This window comes from Perca fluviatilis, chromosome 4 (genome assembly GCF_010015445.1).
Source record: "Perca fluviatilis chromosome 4, GENO_Pfluv_1.0, whole genome shotgun sequence".
Classification (NCBI taxonomy): Eukaryota; Metazoa; Chordata; class Actinopteri; order Perciformes; family Percidae; genus Perca; species Perca fluviatilis.
Window position 1 is genome coordinate 5,869,717 of NC_053115.1, and position 19,159 is coordinate 5,888,875.

The 19,159-nt window shown below is 42.3% G+C and overlaps 1 protein-coding gene across 3 annotated transcripts in view; it reads left to right on the top strand.

Annotated features, from left to right (window-relative positions):
- Positions 1 to 19,159, top strand: part of pdzrn3b (PDZ domain containing RING finger 3b) — a 111,432-nt gene that overhangs the window by 75,985 nt on the left and 16,288 nt on the right. Inside the window, exon 1 of one of the 3 annotated variants that reach the window (XM_039798004.1) lies at positions 7,748 to 8,014. The exons of the other annotated variants lie outside the window; for them this stretch is intronic. Within the exon in view, the coding sequence (XP_039653938.1) occupies positions 7,946 to 8,014 (69 nt within the window). The 5' untranslated portion in view covers positions 7,748 to 7,945. Of the gene's footprint in view, positions 1 to 7,747; positions 8,015 to 19,159 lie in introns of those variants that run through there. 3 annotated transcript variants of the gene reach the window in all.

Consider the following 19,159-nt stretch of genomic DNA (forward strand, 5'->3'; position numbering starts at 1 on the left):
GGTTTTGACTCACCTGTTGATGTAGCTGTCTGGGTTCATAGTAACCTCTTCTGGCTTTGTCCAGGTTGGTTTACTCTTGAGGCAGTTCTCGTTGTATTAGATGGGTTAAGAGGATGAATGGCAAAGTCAAAGACCCCTGGCATCACTGTTGTGTTTTGCATCCTGGTTTCTCCCTGCATTAGCAGTCTCCCCATGTATGACGCCCGCTCTGACCATCCAATCACTTCCTGCCCCGTGCCCTAATCTACCAAACTAAAAGACCTGGGTCTAGTTAAGTCCAAAGCACTTTACAGTTTCTCTCTCATTCACCTATTTGCACACACACTCGCCCAACCATTGGGAGCAAACCGAGTTCAGTATCTTCCTCAAAGACACTTTGGCAGGAGGGACCTGGGATCACACCGCCAACCCTGCGATTAATGGATGACCCACTCTACCTGCTGAACCACAGATGTAAATAATGCATCTCTATCGCTGTAGAATGATTCTCAAAACCTGTCACTCCATACGCAAAACTGGATACGGATAACTTGTTCAAGTTATCCGATTGCCACTATACAGTCTCAGCCCAGAGCCATTCCACCTTGGGAGCGCCCACCTCTGCAGCAGTTTGTGCACTCACTCACGCTCCCTCACTCTGCAACCAATGTAGCTGAAGGCTTTCTTTGGTGACTTTGGCTGCCAACATGCTGGAGCAGCCAGGAGTGATGAAGGCTTGGGGAATTAGCTGGTGACAGGAACTCTGCGTGGACTCCAGAGTTGGCAGAGCCCTACAGGGAGCCTCGGAGTGGAGTCACATCATTGAGCCCTGCTCTAAGTACAGGGGGTGAAATATGAACTCCTTTTAATATCCCGCCTAATAACTGTGTTGACAAGCGCCATGAGTTACCTTCCGCAGGAATGTCGTGGCATTTGGATAATTAGCTGTAAATAGTATTTTATCATACCTCGCCATCACACAGTAGTGGAGACGTTTTTATAGTAGCAAAGGTTAGGTGGTAATTTTCCTCTGCTTATTATGGAGCTAAATGCAGGTATCTCATAGGTGAGGGTGGATTGCAGGGGACCAGGCCAAGAGAATCTCTGCACCAAGACCAATTAATTTACACTTCAACTCTTCCTGCCCATGCCTGCATCCACTTGGCACCAATACTGGCTCATTTAGAAAGTCAGCAAGCTGTCCTCTTCACTCCTTTGTGAGTGATGTTTGTTTTTAGTTAAAGAACGTGACAGAATTTTGTGTCACAGAAAGTGTGTAATGTTCCCACAAGCTGGCAGAGGAACAGAGGTCCCAGTCCGATGAAAACACACAAAAACTGATAATTGCTTTTGTGTCGTATTGTTTGTGTAAACCACCTTAGTGATCACACCACAACAAATGCCTGAAGCTGTTTTTTTTGATGATTTTATACAGCACAGAGCAAATTTCTGTGCATTTTACTGCCAGGCTGTTGATAATGGGAAACAGCCTCAGGGAGCTTGAAAAAAAAAAAGAAGGGGAACAAGGTTTTCAGATTTACACGTTATGCCAACAAAAATCTAAATCCCAAATGTGTGTGTGTGAAAGTGGTATTATCATAACATTTTAGCATACCAGTCTTGGTAACATCCCCTCATACTTAAGGTATTACACTAATAGGATATAGTGATGGCATTATTAGTTGTGTGAGTCTCCAATTAAACTGTTTCGGTGGCTGTCACTCCTGCTGGCTGGGCTCCCTGTTGGCACAGGATCTAGCTCGCAGAGTAAATAGTAGTACAAAGCTGACAGCTGTCTGATAAATTATGCACAGCCCAGTGTTTCAGAGGTGGATACACACACACATACACTCACACTCCCATACATACACTGATCCTCGCACCGCGCAGGCCCCAGCGGTACAGTTGAGAGGGACTGGAGACTCATTAAACTCTTCCACACATTTAGTTTCTGTTCCCTCTGTGGCTTCTTTGTGTCTCTCCGTCTCATGTGTATGTGTCTTTTTCACACCTTCTTTTAACATCTCTTGCGTTAGCTCTCGCTCCCTCTTGCCGCTCCTGTATGCTCATGTGGTATCTCCATTAACACTGCGAAATTGTAGCTCCCTTCTCCTCTCATATCCTCTACAGATTAGAGAACTGATATGGACAAACCAAACCATATGAAGGGTCCTAATCCTGGTCTCTAGTGGCCCAAACCTGTTAACTATTCAGAAAGAAGTTTTCAGAGGAAAAGAATGTATCTAATTAAGCAGTTCAGTGTAACATATTATTAGTGTTTTGCTGTCAAACTAACTTTGGTTGGGACCACTTTCTAATAAGGCACCCTTTTGTAAAGTCGTAACTGATTACTCTATTAATGCTTCATAGATAATTCCCTAATGCATAGGTCCGTTAATAATAACTTAAGGTGGGGCGGCCTCTAGCTCACCCAGTAAGAGCGTTCGCCCCATGTTGGCTGAGTCCTGCAGCGGCCCGGGTTTGAATCCGACCTGTGGCCCATTGCTGCTTGTCATTTAAATATTTATTATTTATTGCTTGTCATCAACTGTTTTCATTAGTTCAGTACTCTTCTTCATGGGTAAACTAATCATCGTATAAAATCGGTGGAGTGGCCCTTTAATCAAAGGGGACCCAACCAATGGATGTTTGACCATTTAAGGCAACTACTTATACTTTCCACGTCTGCGATGGTCCCAGTCATGTAACTTTGACCACAAGTAGCGCTATGGAGCAATGTTACGCGGGGACTCCATACACTTTTCCTGCTTCAGGTTATTCTACTGATCAACAGGTGGCGGCAGGGAAGAAGACAGCTAGTAAGTCAAACGTGGGTGTAAACAATGGAGTTTCCAAAACATAAAAAAAGTGGCTTTGCAATGATTTATAAGGAAGGAAAGAAAACTAGACAGGGCACCTTTTAAAGACTCAAATAAAATACTTTCCACGCCAGAATGGGTGGCAAACGGAGTAAGACACACGTCCCAGAGGGACCAATAGTGGATATAATGACACAAAAATGCGGGCCTGGATGTCTCCAATGTTTAGAATATTGATCATCAAATTTTAGGTTTCCTGAAAATAGTTAACCATTAAATGTTTGGCACAATGGGAAAAGGAGAGTAAAAGTAATCTCGTATTTTATCTGTTTTTTTATGTTTAACTGCTAACTGCTCTTTAATGTTTGATTTCTTATACTGCACTGTAACTTTTATTCTTGGATTTTTATCTGTTTTTAATTTTGTTTTTATGTAAAGCACTTTGAATTGCCCTGTTGCTGAAATGTGCTATACAATTCAATTTTCTTTATAGTATCAAATCATAACAGGAGTTATCTCAGGACACTTTACAGATGGAGTAGGTCTAGACCACACTCTATAACTATAATTTACAAAGACCCAACAATTCCAGTGATTCCCCCCAAGAGCATGCATAAATGCGTAAATGCGACAGTGGCGAGGAAAAACTCCCTTTTTAGGAAGGAACATCGGACAGACCCAGGCTCCTACAAATACAAATAAAGCTGCCTTGCCTTGCCATAACATTTATAATTACATACCAATTACTTACTTGTTGGCTTGTTAGAAAGTGAGAAACCCATGACCCAACATATGACACAATCGTTACATAACAACAGAGCAGTGAAAGAGAAAATTAAATAAAAATACAATTAGCCATTAGCAATACGACAGCGTACATACAAAAGCAACAACAAAATTCCACCCACATGCACACGTTTATCAATGCATTACATCCACTAAATGGCCTAGATTGCCAATAATAAGTAAATAAGTAAACAGTAGGGTGTGAGTGGATTACTAACTACAGTCAAATATAAACATTAGGTATAAACAGTAATAATAATTAATAATGACTTATTTACTTACGTTTATAACTGCTGACTTGATGGCTTATTGAAAAGTGAAAAAAACATCACACGAATTATAAACCCTTTATGAAGGGGGCCTTATTAGAAATTGGTACTCTTTGTAGTAGCATCCCACTTCAAACCAGTCTGTCCACCCAGTCATGTTGGAAAAAGCAACATTTAATCATCTGCCTGTTTATGTTTTCAGCATTCGTGGTTTCATCCCACGGAGGTATGAACAGTTGAGAACAGTGGAAAGTCCGCGGTTTTTTCTTCGAAACTCAAGTCCGATGACGTGAAGTGACGTTAATCCAGCCTCTGCTGGTGCACAGAACAATGACTCTATACAACCGACAAGCCACAGGACGTTCTCCTCATGGATTCACAATATGTAGCCAATTTAGTTTTCCCCCGTCACTCTATCGTTCCTCGCCTTCCAGCCCTCCTCCTCCCCCCCTCTTCCCCTCATCCTGCCGTCTGGACAGTGCATTAGAGTCGTGTGAGAGGACCTGGACATCATGCTTTTTCCTTGTGTTATCACTATCAGCCATCAGTGTCCGGTTTCTTCACATGTTGCCACGTTGTCACCTTCTGCAGACTTTGTCTCGACACCCTGTTAAGTCCACCTTTTTTTTTAATTCTTTCTGCGTTCTGATCACTGAGATCTCGCTTCCCACGATGTAGAGATAAATTGCTTGGCATTTTGCCATGAAAGGTTGAGGCCAGGTTACATTAATTTCAGGGGATCTGCAGTGATGCCATCATGCAGACTGAAGACAATGAGGGTCATCTATGTAATTACTGCTCAGTCACACACTGTAAATCTTCAGATAGTCAATCAGTTGGTAAATGTGCTAATTGTTTGGTACAAACGTGAGAGCGCTATTAATCTTGTCATCTTACTCTCGGTAAGAAAGTCTTTAAGCATATTTCCCCAAATACTGAACTATTCTTTCATTGTCATCATTTAAGCCATTTTTCTACTATAGATGCTTGTCGCGGCTTCTCAAGTGTGAAGATTTGCAGCTTTTCTCTATTTTATACCATAAGAGATTGACTATATTTTGGGTTTTTAACTGTTGGTTGGACAACAGGCATTTAGAAGTCTTACCTTGGGTTATTGGAAGTTGTGAAGGCCATTTCTCACTATTTTATGAGTAAACAATTAATATAAATAAAACTGAAAATAGTAATCACTGGCAGCCCATGTAGTAACTGCACGCTTTGTTTGTAAAAGCCATATTCTTCAGGTGAAATTGTCCATTTTACAAGAAATGTGAGGAAGACGATGTGTTAGACTAAACCACATAGGGATGGTGTACTCTGCGCTGATCGCCACCTGATCCCACTGTGGCTCTAGTCAAAGCCATGACTCTTACACTGGGCCCAATGGGATGCTGAAACAACACCGAGCAGCCGGCCTCTATGAATATGAATGATCCAACCAAGCATAGATCAAATGCACAGGATCATAGCACCACATTGCTAATTGGGAGGAGATGTGGTAACCTCTAGACCTCTTGTCTCTATAAAAAAAAAAAAACACATTCTAACAAACCACATGACATTATTATCATTTGGTCTCACTCCCACTGAGATAGGAACCTCCGACTCTGTGTCACCGTCTAGACCAGTAATGAGTAAAAGCTGAAGTGTGTGCGTGTGTGTGTGTGTTTGTGAGAAGAACGTTTTTGTCACCGGTGAAGGCAAGAAATTTAATTAGCACAGACCGAATGAAATCTCTGAATTACGACGGCGGCCAGCGTGCAGACACTGTGGCTGAACAGGTCCGCAGTTAACTCTGCTACAATATATTACTGCTGCTGATTATTCATTAATGTGCACATTTTTTCTGCAACAGCTGCCATAACCTTTAGTGCAGTTGTTCATATCAGAGCGCTGTCTCCGTTTTTGACTTTGTGAATGGGATAATCTCAGTGTGAAAGAAAGATTAGCCGAGCAAGAGCGCCGGCGAGAACTCTCCACTGATCCCAGCCCCGGGCGCAACAGTACAGCTAATGTGAGCGTAGAATTAGTTTTTCATGCTACTCTGGATGAAAGTTTGAGTTTAGCAAACAGACAAGCAAAGCCCGCAGAAATTATGAATGATTGTTAGGTTCACACAGATACCTTTACAGTTTGCCCGAGGCAACGTTTTGTCACCATCACTTCTCCTGCCTGAAGGATCTTATTTTAAGATCTCTCTGTCCAGTTTTTTGTGTGGTTATGGTTCTGGGAAATTGATGAGAATGTATGTGAAGACAGCCTTTGGTTAATAGCCGTTGGACAGAATACAAACATAGAGATTAAATGGAAAAGTGAAATCTCATTAACTGAATTCCCATCCAAGTGTTTTATGTAAATTTGAAATATGGGGGAAGCTGAATAAAAATGGTAAATTCTGATAAAATAAAATTAACTGTGCTTGAGGCAGGAGTGTTTTTGCCAGTACATACTGTAAATTCTGCCATAACAACCTGTGGCAGTGTTTGTAACCAAGAAGTCAGTCTACCAAAACCATCCAGAAATGTTTCACATACTGTCACACCAATGAACAATACAATTTGACTAGTGGAATTAATTTTTTGTTTTCATCCTTGGACAGTATGAAATATGGCCATTTTATTAGTTGACATCATAGAGCAGCTTTCGTTCTTGCTTTGTGCTCCTGGTGTAGTTTCATTCTGTGGCATTTGAAAAGATTTACATAAAATGTGCTTGAAATTTGACTGGAAACCTTCGAGCGTCGCTAACAATGCGGCTGTCCTGGAGAAGCGCAGGAAGTGTGGAAGTGCTGATAGATAGGGATCAGTGGACACATCTGGCAGGAGAAAATACCACTATCACCAGCAGTCAGTGTTTCTCCCACAGGACAGCTAAACCACCCCCACACCCACCCCATGCCATGAAATCCATCCAGGTATGCGGCTTAAAACCATATTTCTCAAAGAGAGTGGGGATCACATCGTGAAGGTGTAAACAAAGACGTTATAGGGTCAAATACTGCACCCCGGTTGCTTTGACACTGTATCACATCTTCTGCCTGTAATGCAGAAAGACCAGCAACAGCATTTGTTGCCCTTCTGTCCCCAAATGGACATTTGTCTTTGGTTGGCTGTGTGGCACCAGAGCAGACAGCATGCCAGGTCTGGCTTATGAAGCCGTACCCATTGTCTGCACATAGGGCAGCAAGAGGAACCCAGAGAACTGTACTGTATGACACTACGCATAAGATGCTCCGCTGGGTAAAGGCTTGTCCGGGCTGCTCTGGGGAGGGCCAGCATAAATATTTATCTGGTTTATTTGTTTTCCCTGGCTTTGGGCCTGTGTATTTGGAGAGACATACACGAGGAAATAATGCTCAGTGTCTCTTTCGGCTGGATTAGTATACCAGAGGTCACCAAGTGCTAATTTAACTGGGGCACAAAAAGGGTATGCTGTAACAGAACTGCAGATCATAGCTTTGGATGCATAAGTCACAAATATGTAGCGCCTAATCTGTTGTCCTAGATGAATGTCTTCTTGTCACACTGTGGGTTTCAAATGAAATGTCTGGAACTGTTAACAAACACGATTTGGGGGGGCCTCTTGAGGGAAACATATGAGCGTGTGTCATGAAATGGCAAGCCTTTCTGTCACTCAACGTGCTTTCTGCACAATAGATGTAATGATGCTTATTAATTAAGAAGGCTTCATCTCGCATGTCAGCCTCTTTGGTAAACCCCGTTAGTGAGTTAGCCCCCATCATGAATAATCAATGAGCAGGCCACTTAATTAACATGAGGGGGTGTATACAGCCGAGCTCTGACTCTGGCACTGGCCCCCCCCCGTAAGCTCAGCAGAAGGCTGGAGAGCGTCGGAGAAGGAGGGAGGGAGCATGTGAGGCTAGGAGGGGGGGGAGTGTTTGAGAGAGACGAGGCTGAGCGCAGAGTACTGCCACAAGCTGGGGGGAAGTCAGTCCTGTCAGCCAAATACGTCGTGTGGCTGCGAGTGGACAGAGGGAGTCAGTTCAGAGAGCAGAAGAAGAAAAAGGATCTTCCACTCTCTTTCTGTCTGAGTGGCTGGAGGGAGAGCCTGGATGGTGTGATCTCCTCCACCATGGGATGCAGCCTGTGTACCCTGCAGAAGCCTGAGGAGCAATATAAACTACTCTATGAAGTCTGCCAGGTATTGTGCCCAAGCCTCTTTTAAACCTCAGCAAGAGTTTTTCAGACTTTTAAAAAAAAATATATATTTTTAGGTTGTTTTATTGTACTTTTTGCTGTTTCGGCAAGAGCCGTAGTCAGTTTGGGTATTTTATTCTGACTTTGCTCCTCTCATGTCACCGGCTGAGTGGGAGAAGAGCGGAGTGGAGTTGTTGCCGGCTGGAGCTCCTGCAGCTGAGCAACCTGAACTCTGGCCGCAGGGGTCAGCTAGAGGTGGCGCACTGCTCTTAAAGGAGGTGGGGGGGGTGACGAAGAGGTGACAGCTCTCTCAATGTGTCTGCTAGTGTGTGCCGACCACTGCCCACCTCCTCATTGTCAACTGATTGCTGACTCTGAGCTTTCCGGCTTTAACCCCTGTTTGACTTTCACTAAAGTTTATATTTAACACTCCAGTGCTTGTTTTGCACTTCTTCTCTTTTTTTTTTTCCACCAAAGAAAACAGAGCATGCAGGCGAGTTATAGATGTACCATTAACCCAGAGAGAGAATGTTTTCACAAGAACAGGTTCTTGCTTTTTTTTGGTGTTTTTAAAAGTGTCTTTTAAACAATACTTTGGTACAACCCCCGGTTAGCGCTGAAACAATTTGTTGATTAGTTGTTAGTAGTTAGTAATCGGCTTTTATCAAACAAAAATGGCAAACCTTTTCTGCTTCAAGCTTCTCAAATGTGGAGATTTTCTACTTGTTTTTGGTTTCTATCATTGTTAATTGAATAGCTTGGATTTCGGACAGTTGTTTGGTTGGATGATGAAAATAATACTTAGTTGCCCCAATCCTAAAATGCATAATGCTGTACATTCTTGGTTTAGGATATTTGAATTTGCATGTTGTATTTTTATTTGGAAAAGTTAAGTAAACCCTGATTGATTTTTTTTTTTTCATTTCTTTTTTTTATTAATTTTCCCCAGACGTTCAGAATTTCAAAGCAATGCACCAGCTTCTACCTTTCTGTCTAAATCTCATCTAACTCTGTTCTCAAAATCATTTGATCTTTGATTAGATTGTAGCAGGAAAAGTCTTTTATATTGAAGTCATAATTAGAACTGCAAAGATTAATCGATTAATCGATTTAGTTGTCAACTCTTAAATTAATCGCCAACTATTTTGATAATCGATTAGTCGGTTTGAGTCATTTTTTAAGCCAAAAGTAAAAATTCTTTGATTCCAGCTTCTTAAATGTGAATATGTTCTAGATTCTTCTCTCCTCTGTGACAGGAAACTGAATATCTTTGAGTTAGTGGACAAAACAAGACATTTGAGGACGTTATCTTGGGCTTTTGGGAAACACTGATCCACATTTTTCACCATTTTCTGACCAAACAACTAATCAAATAATCGAGAAAATAATCAACAGATTAATCGACTATGAAAATAAGCGTTAGTTGCAGCCCTAGTCATGAGGAATCTTAGCTGACTGAATGATTATTCCTTCAGCGGAGGAAATGTGGGTATACCATTTGCTGTGTAACTGGTGTGTGGTGCCCCAGAACTAAACCTACAGCACGTTGCCTTTCTCTGTTCTTTGCGGGATCTCCTGCGTCGTCAACTTTAATTGAGACGGCTCATTCAGGGTGCTGGTTTATTCATCTGAGAGTGTTTGGATTCAAGTGGCAATCCGGTCTAATGAGTGGAAATATCTTACTGCAAACAGCGTATGACTCTGACAGACTGTGTCGCCCAGGACTGGCTTCTGTACCACGCTCAAATCAATTTTTTCCCCCACATTCTTTTAATCCATAATGGATCTCGGCCAAGTGTTATTATCCAATCACACCAAATGACATCTCCATTTACAGCACAGGGTGCCGGGTGACTAGTGGCTGGTTTAAATTAACGTAATGGTCAAGCTCTCCGTGGATCTCGCTCACTGTTCTCCCTCCCCAAAGATAAGTCTGACATTGTGTCTGCAAAATTGTTCGGCTTTAATCAGGTCTGTTCATGAAACACAAAGACTGAAAGGTTTTTGCTCGTCTCAAGGAAAAGATTGGTTTTGTGCATTGGCATAATAAATGGATTATGGATGCTGACATTGGGGTCAGAAAGCCCTCCACTTATCCACCCCCAACAGCCAACTAATAACAGCAAAAACATGGTATATGGAAGAGGGCTGTCACTTCTTTTGTTCTGCTGTCTCTTTGGTCACAGTGTCACCGTGCCTGTCACTTCTCCTGGATTGGCAGGCCGTTCACCCTCTTCTGTCCGTCTCACAGCAGTCTTTACTTTTGTCAGTTACTCTGTCTGCCACTGTAGAGAAAGTCACTGTGCTGGTTTTAACATGACAAGTCATTTGTCATGTTGCTGCCCTCGGACAAGCCAAGCCCCCACCGGCCCCACATGACAGCAGAGATAACCCTGATGGTTTCTGATGCACTGTGAATGTGTGTTCTGTTTTAAAAGGTTAATGATAGTGATGCTCTCTGAAGAGTTATGAAAGGAATTTATCATTCCACGCAAGTCTTGGCTGGGACACTATTTCTTTTCATACTTGCCAGGTTGTTTTTAAACATTGGCAGCCTCGTAAAAATATATTCTCTATTCTATAGGAATTTTACCATCTGCCGATTATTTTATCGAGTAGTTGATCAGTTGTTGAAAAATCGAAATTTCCAGAGCCCAAGGTGACTTCTTCCGATGTGTCCTGTTGTCTTACCAACTGTCCATTCGGTTTATGTTCACATAAACAGAGAAACGTAGTAAATCCTCACAAATGAGATGCTGGAAACGGAGACATTTGGAAATGTGGAATTGATTTGACGAAAGAGTTGGGATTATTTTTCTATCTGTCAACCAATCGATTAATTGATCAAGCATTTCAGCTCTACTTTTCTGTCCTCCATTTTCCAAAGAAAAACATCAGCCGACCATTTGGCAGCCAACGTTTCCTTGCGTATCCTCAGACGTGACAAACAAGAGAACTGAAAGGTATATAAGGTTTTCTGTTGTCGGTCAGATGGAGAGGCACAGCTCTAGTTGAAACAGCATGTCTCTGTTTGTATACTCATCAGGCAGCGAACCCAAAGAGTGACTGAATTACAGTAATAATACAACCAGGAGCTTAATAGTTTGTCTATTAACCCAGAATTATGAGAAATAGTGAGGTTGTCATGGCCTTTGGCCAATTATACCACAATGATCAATCGAGGATAGCACACCTTACAGAGCAGACACAACCAGTCCAGCCTTCTGACACATTTTGTATGTTTAATCATTACATATGTCCTACTAGAAGGTGCATTCATAATGTACAACTAGTAGCACTGGTGCATTCACCATGCAGGTTATTGTAAAGCTTTTTAAAGCAGTTGTGGTGTGATTGTACAGCACGACTTTTATATTTTCTGTAGGTTTGGTTGGTCTCAGCTATGCGTGCAAAACACTTTGAAAGGAAAATGTTTAAGGTTCACTCACTCCCAGTGCTGCGATATTGTAATAGTGGTCATGGTCAGCTACAGTTAAAGGCTTGCATATTACCTTTGCTAATACTTGACTCACCCTCAAGGACTTGTAACTTGAGTCTTGCTCTGACAGAAGTGCCATTGGCACTTCGGTGATGCTTACGAACCTTGTTGCAAGCCCCTTGGTCCTATCCGCATCACTGTCGCGCCAATTATGACGCGATGTCAAACCCTCTCGTGTAATATTGCTTAATTAGCGCTGGTTCTCGACGATGAGAGCGTCACGAAGCATTTTTGATGCCGGCCTTCCTCTAGTAATGGCCACATAAAGCTTTTCTTTAAAATATATCTGTTAGCATTTTTGTGGTGCTGTGCCTTTCCATGGTACAGTAGATGGTGGTTAATGAAATCTGTGTGAGCACATCCCTAGCTTGTGCCTCTGGGGGGGGGATTCTGGGAGGTCTTATTTCTCCTTACTGATAATACCGGCAGAGCCTCTTGTTCAGTGAGCCTGGCAAAGCGCCCACTCTGCTCTCCCCTTCATCTCTCTGAGGACTTAATAATCCATGAACACTTGAAATCTTTCCAGTTCATTAAACACCTTCGCTCCAACTCCCATGTTGGAAGCATGAAAAATATGCTTTTAAACTGTTATATAAAAGTAAACGCATAATTTTTTATTTATTTATTTTTTTACTTGAAGGCATTTAATCAATCCTGGCAGGACTAGAAATACTTGCTTGACTTTGTTTGGATAAAATTAATGAAGAACATTGGTGTCTGCATACATTATTTTCTCAGAGGAATTGCACTTAGGCACATTTTTGTTGACAGCACTGTCAATAGGGCCCTACTGGAGATCAAACATTGTTAAGGTCTATTAAAAACAGCCAACATGGCTTTCTAGATAAGCGTTTTCCCTTTTCAATCATTTAAGGCCTGAGCTGCGGCAAGCTCAGTGCTGCCTTTTAAACTTGACCCTTCTGACAGCAGTGAACCCCTCCGTCCTTTCTTCAAAGCTAAAGGTAAGCACCATGTGGAGATGTAAGCTCAGCTGCTTTTGTCAGGGACTTTAAGGTAGTGGCCTTGGAAACTCTGTTTGACAGTCCAAGGGCTCTTAATCTCTCAAGAAGCACTCTGTAATGGCTGTGGCGCCGTGCTGCGGCTCTTACAAGACCCAGAGCTTAATTAGAGCCTGAGCACAAGCTGGCTTTTGGGGCTCTGATCCATGCTGAACTGATCTGGACTATTGTTTGTCTGCTACGTCCTTTGCTTTCCAAGGTCTATCTGTATCTGTCTCCCTCTGTGGATTTTTTCTCTCTTTGTTCCCTGCGAAGTAACCGCATCTTAAACCTAAAATGATTGATATGCTGAGCAATAGAAGTTTACAAATGAGCCCGCTGGAACATTTTCTATCTGAAGCTTTCCAAGTGCCACTGCCTAATTAGCCATATTTCTGATTGAAGGGTGCACATATGTCATGCTCAGCTCAAGAAGCCAAGTTGTCACAGAGCCAGATGGTCTCAGTATGACATCTTCTGGACCAGACAGACAGAAAAATTTGATGGAAATATTTCTACAAGACAGCACGTCATCCCTTCAATCCTCTTGCCCCCCGTTCCCCACTGTCAGAGACCCCTGTCATCAAAGCAGTTACCAGAAAAGAGGAACTTGCAGCTCGGCCCATTTCGGCCCCAGCCCCTGTAATGAGGCTTGACACAGACGGCGTACGGAGACAAAGCAGGGATCACCAGCTCCGAGCGTGGCCACCGAAGCCTGACACTGTGTGTTTTTAATAACGGCTAAGATCGGCCCTGGTGTGCCGTCACATCTGTTAAACGCTGGAGCAGGTGGCCGGCTGCCACAGGGGAGCACTCCCGGGAGCCCGTGTACCTACTGTCAGTCCAAAGCAAATGACAAAGAGGGATCACAGCCACAAAGGAGCTATAAAGACATCCTGACAATACAGCAGGACAAATCTAACTATTTAAGTGAGCTTTGAGATCATATTGAAAGGAAACATTGATGTAGTACATAAGAATGTTAAGAGTTTACCCATATCACCCACCCCTACCACATAAAGATCTCAATATACATGTCCGATGTCATTGACAAATGCTCAGTGTCACTTCACGCATGGATGTCAATCATAATTATCAAGTCCCATGAGTCCTATTTTGCAAATTAAATCTCTTTAGTTTATTTGTTTCACAGAACGTGAAAAAACAAATAATGTTAAAAAAATACATGTGAGGGTGTGGTAGAAACCTGAAGCGGCTTTATAAAAACCACAACCAAAGTACATACGTAAATGTAGACGTACACAATCAAAAATATATTTTAAGTGTTTAAAAAGGAGTTTTTCCATTACATGGTACCTGCTCGACTCTACTCGGCTTTTTTGGTTTTCCATTATGAAAAAAAAGTTCCTGGTACCTGCCAACAGGTACTTTTTTTTTTTTTTTTTTTAGTCTCCCCTCCGTTGAGGTTCCAAGCGAGCTGAGGCGATACCAAAAGGTGACGTGAAAACCTGCAGACTGCTGATTGGTCGGAGAGAATCGTCACTAATCACAGACGGGGGGTGGTTTTTGCTGCCTCCAGCTTCTTTTGAAACAAAATGTGTCTTCTGGCTATGTGTATGTCTGACACACCTTCGACGTTCTGTGTGTGTGTGTGTGTGTGTGTGTGTGTGTGTGTGTGTGTGTGTGTGTGTGTGTGTGTGTGTGTGTGCCGCGTTAGGTCACGGCAGTTTCCTGCGGCGTCGCTATGACGAGCAGCCACGCTCGCATCACGCATGAGGCGGTACTAAATCTGCAATTGAAAAAGGAGGACGGAGCACCGCGGTCGAGTCGAGCTGGTACTAGCAGTGGATAAGCGCCATTAGTGTGCAAAAAATTCATAAAGATGTAAAACAAAAATAAAAAAAAACATGTAGAGAAACAGAAATAATTGCCGTGTTTACATTAAAAACAACAGTTCAACTAAGAGTTATCTTTTTTTCCAAAATCACATGGAAATGGCAGGGCATTTCTAAGTCTATTTTTATACCTAGATGATGACACAGAGGAATCCATTAAATTTAAATTTTCATTCCACAAAATAATTCCACGAAATTTGATAGAGAACTGCCCGCGGGATGTTTTGTAGAAAGGAAATGTGAATTGTTAGCTAAATAATATCTAAAACTATGTATAGTGTAAATCTTTTTTTTTTTTTATATTTCGTTTTAAACACAAATTATGAACGCCTGAATGACAAGACTCTCGGGTCATTCACCAACAGACAAAAAACCACTTCTTAGCGCAGGAGAATATTACATTTTCTATGTCCATGGCAAAGCCACTGGCTAAATAAAAAGTCAGCACAACTCTAAATCCATATTGGAGTCACAGATGTTAGTTTGTGGTGTGCTGTACAGACGAGTCGGTCTCATCCGTTACCAAAGAGGCTCCAAGTGGGCTGATCAGGGGTGACTCGACGTGAATACATCTTAATACCCAAATAAGAGGTTTGTTTCCTGTTCTACAGTGCTCTTAATTTGCATCAATGTCCTATTGTTTTACAAGAGCAGCAGTGCTTTAATCGGACTGTCACTGTAGGTACATAACTAATAGTGTGCTGATTATAAATCGTGCACCTTGTTTGTGCTTTATTTGTGTGTTGTATCAACCCCGTAATGAATAAAAGCACGTGTGGCCCATGTGGCCTATGAGCAGTCCCATTTGATTGATTAGGGATGATTAGGATGTCCCATTATCAGGCTGTAAAAGGGAGCCTTTCCCAGCAGTGTGTTTGACCAGGAGCTCCTCTTCTGATCCAGAGTCTGGCATTATGTGTCATTAACAGCATGATTTAGGCTCAAATGTGGACGCCACATGCATGGAAGGAGCTGTGATCCTTTTGGGGAGGTTGGACATCCAGAAGACTTGCTTTGTTGCTGATTTTTGTGTGTGATTGATGCGTAACTCATGTCTGCTCCCTCTGCTCCCCTTCTTCCTGTGGAGTATATCTCTCTGCAGCTCTGTTTGAGCTGCGGTTACTTGACTTTGCTGACTTGAGGAAACAGACTTGGCGCTGGCATAGAGCTCAGTTGGAGCAAAAAAAGATGCTACAAGTTATCAGTTAGTGTGTGACAGCTTGGTAGCCTTTTCCAGCCATTATAAATTGTACTGATGGCTCAGACCAATGTGAGCGATTGGTGAAATGCGACACATTGGACCTTTTTATACAGTAAGTTGTATTTGCATTCAAGATTTTTCAGTTTAAATACACTAATAAAACTTTGGTTTTGGTTTTCTGCCGATTAGCATCAAGTCTGAGTCACTGTTTTTGCACGATAGCAGGTTACTGCCCAGTGTGTTTTACTAATAAATCTCTCTGAGAGAGAAAATCATTTTTTAAAACCGCTTATTCAACACAATGGATAAAACAGGTGATTGTTAAAGGGCTTAAAAGTCAAAGAAATCATATTCCAAGTAAAGTTCAGCAGCTCCCTGAGACTCACGTCGCACCTTCAATTAGTCTCATTAGACGAGGGCAAGAAACGGAAAGCATGCTGGAAGTGATTTGGGTTCTTAATTGATCAAATGTGAATTACACAACTGTCCCATGCTTGAATCAGATTAGTAAACAGTGGTGTCTCTTTCAGACAGCATTACGTTTTAGCTGTTTGTTCTGTAATCCTCAGTAAGCTCTCACACTGTGGCAAATAAACGCTGTCGTGTTTCCAAGACTCACACCTTGGAGAGATTTCGGTCTAGGCAGTTAAAAGAGCGACGTGTGCAGATTTAAAGACACACTTAGAACACACACACACACACACACATACACACAGGGAAGAGATGTCGGGAAGGAGGACAGGATAGAGAGCCTAAAATTGTGACACTACTTACAAGAGCCTGTCACAAAAACAGGTACCCTGGGGATAGAACACACACACATACACACATTTTTATTTCACAGCATTTTCTTTCTTTGCTATGAAAATTGTTAAAAGTGAAATAAAAGCGGGATTAACTGTTTTTTAAGTAGAATGACCCACATTTAGACTGCCACTCAAATGTTATATAGCCCCTCTTATGTAGCCTGCAAGTCTTCATGCTCTCTATCACGTCAGCGCTCCTCTCTGTTTTCCGAAATACAGACTTTGAAGAATTTGTCTAAGAAGTGTATCCGAGCAGAAAGAGGAGGCGAGCGCTCCGGCTCTTAGGCTCTTTAAAATGCTCGTCTATAGAGTGAAGTTCCCAGGGTTTCCTCTGCCCGACTTTGAAAGACACCGTTTGCCTGGCAGAGTTTCCACTCTGTTCACCTCACTGCGTTCCCCCAAGGAACAGAAACACTGGCTCTTTAATGATGTTCTTCTCCTCTTTATTAAAGGATTAGGTGGCGATTGAATGGCTGTATCAAAGACAAATGTTACACAACACAGGCAGTGAATTGACTTAAAATACTGCCGAATACCGTACTGCATAATGATAATGATAATGATCAGAATTTACCATATGCTAATCTTTTTTGGGCAGCTGTGGTGGCTCAGGTGATAGAGCGGTCGTCTACCAATCTGATGAGCAGGTGGCACCTTGGATGGCAGCCTCGGCCACCAGTGTATGAATTTACTTGTGAATGGTTCCTGGACTCACTATAGTAACGGTGCTTTGAGTAGTTGTTAAGGCTCAGACTGATCTCATGAAGAGGCGTATGTATGACACGCCAATTCGTTTGCCATTATTGGCGTGTTATCAAGACGCATACTCGCTTTTCCGCGTGTTTATCAACGCCGTTTGGCCTCCATTGACTTACATTACCTTGCGATTGCGTGTGAATTTACGCCATAGCGAGTAGTATGAAAGGGCAAAAATCCGCGCAGGGAGGTTGGTCGGGGTGGTGGATGGTTAAAACACAGGACTTTCACCCCGGAGACCGGGGATCGTGTCCCGCGCGCCATGTTTCCTTCGTGTCCCGCGTCTCACATTTCCTAAAGTCAACCGTCGCTTTCTTCTTTTCCGAAAACCAACCGTAGCTTTTTTTCTCGCGTTGTCAGCTCTCGGGCTTCTTCTTGTGGAAGAAGCACTGATTCGCTAGGCAAGGGCTAGCACTCCACCAATCAGATTGGTCATTGAGTCCGACTGCTCACTGGCCGATTCAACAAGTCAAATCGGCCAAAATGGACGCCGACGGCTCCTCGGACTGACGACGGCACGGAACGCACCGAACAGACTCGAGTCACCGACCTCGCCAGACGCGCCAAGTGGCGATATGTATGTTTGCGTCCGCTGTATACAGTGTAAACATACACATAGCTCAAAATGCATACAGATAACACGCCACTTGGCTTAAGAAAGTGGGCGTGTATGTTTACACAAAGTCATGATGTCCTGTTGCAAGACTAGAAAAGCGCAATATACTGGAAATGCAGTCCATTTACATTTTTTCATCAATTAATTTCCCTGTTTTCGTTGATTGTTATATTTATATAATTATAAACCATATATCAACTGTCCAATCAAAGCATGAGCATTTCATACTACATTATTTTGTGGAGTTTCATGTTCCATTAAAGAAAAAAAGCTCTGTTTACAATAGCACATCCACTGTGTAGTATTTCCCCACTGTGTGAAAACTGGTCCTGGATGCTATATCACAATGTAGGGTAACATCAACAGCTCTGTCCCGCTGGTGTTAACACCTGCCGAGCACAAGTTCCCATCCTAAAAGCCTTTTGTCCTGTAATAGCTCTTTTAAAATAGGAATAATAAAGGATCAATCTAATCTCTGTGTTGCTTTTCCAAGTATGTTAGCTAACAAGGTTATGTTAGAATGAAATAACTGATTTTATCATACTTATAATACAAAGGCTAACTGGCTCTATTCTGCAATAGAAGAGCAATACTATTTATGTATTTCCATAGCTTCTACACCGATCATAATCTGGTTATTATGCTCATTTTTAGTTCATAGCCATTAGAAATTAGCCTCAGTCTTTAAGTACAGTATCATGTATGTAGATATCAAGTGCATCTTTAAGACTGCTTTTACAGTTTTTAAAACAAGTCGGCTATAAGTGAAATAAGTGGCAGGTGTGCTTCTGGTATCCCTTTAACCAGCGGTGCTCATGGAAGGGAATGCAATTCATAAAAAGGAAGAAGAATTATGACCAAAAAAAAAGTCGTAAAAAATCCAAAAAGTGATAAAAGGCCTTTAAATAGGGCAAGACATTAAAAATACACCAATGCGTGTCGACTTGAGCCTTCCTCAGGGTGCGCTGACACAAAGGGAACATCAGAGTGATTCTAGCTTGCAGGTGTGTGTAGGTGAGAGCTTGACATGCTCACCCTGGCCTCCAGGGGCGTAACACCACAAACCCAATACACAACACATGGTACAAAATGCAGCACCGCCACCATCTTCAATCAAGCAAAATGCAGAGTGTAGCCAACAAAAATGGCAACATATACATCAGTGTTTTTAGAAACCTATGAAGAGGACGGCTGTAAATCTTAAAAAGTTAACTACAGACGGCGTTATCAAGCTACTCATGGAGCTGACCTCAGCTCAGTTTGTCTGCCTCTGACAAACTACCTCTGTCTGAAATCACAGACCCAGCAAAAAAATATACTAGGAATTTTTAGTGCTAAATCTGCTGTCGTGATAAACAGCATGTGTGTACGAACACAAAAAACTTGACAGGCATGTCAGGGAGGCAAGGCTTGTCAA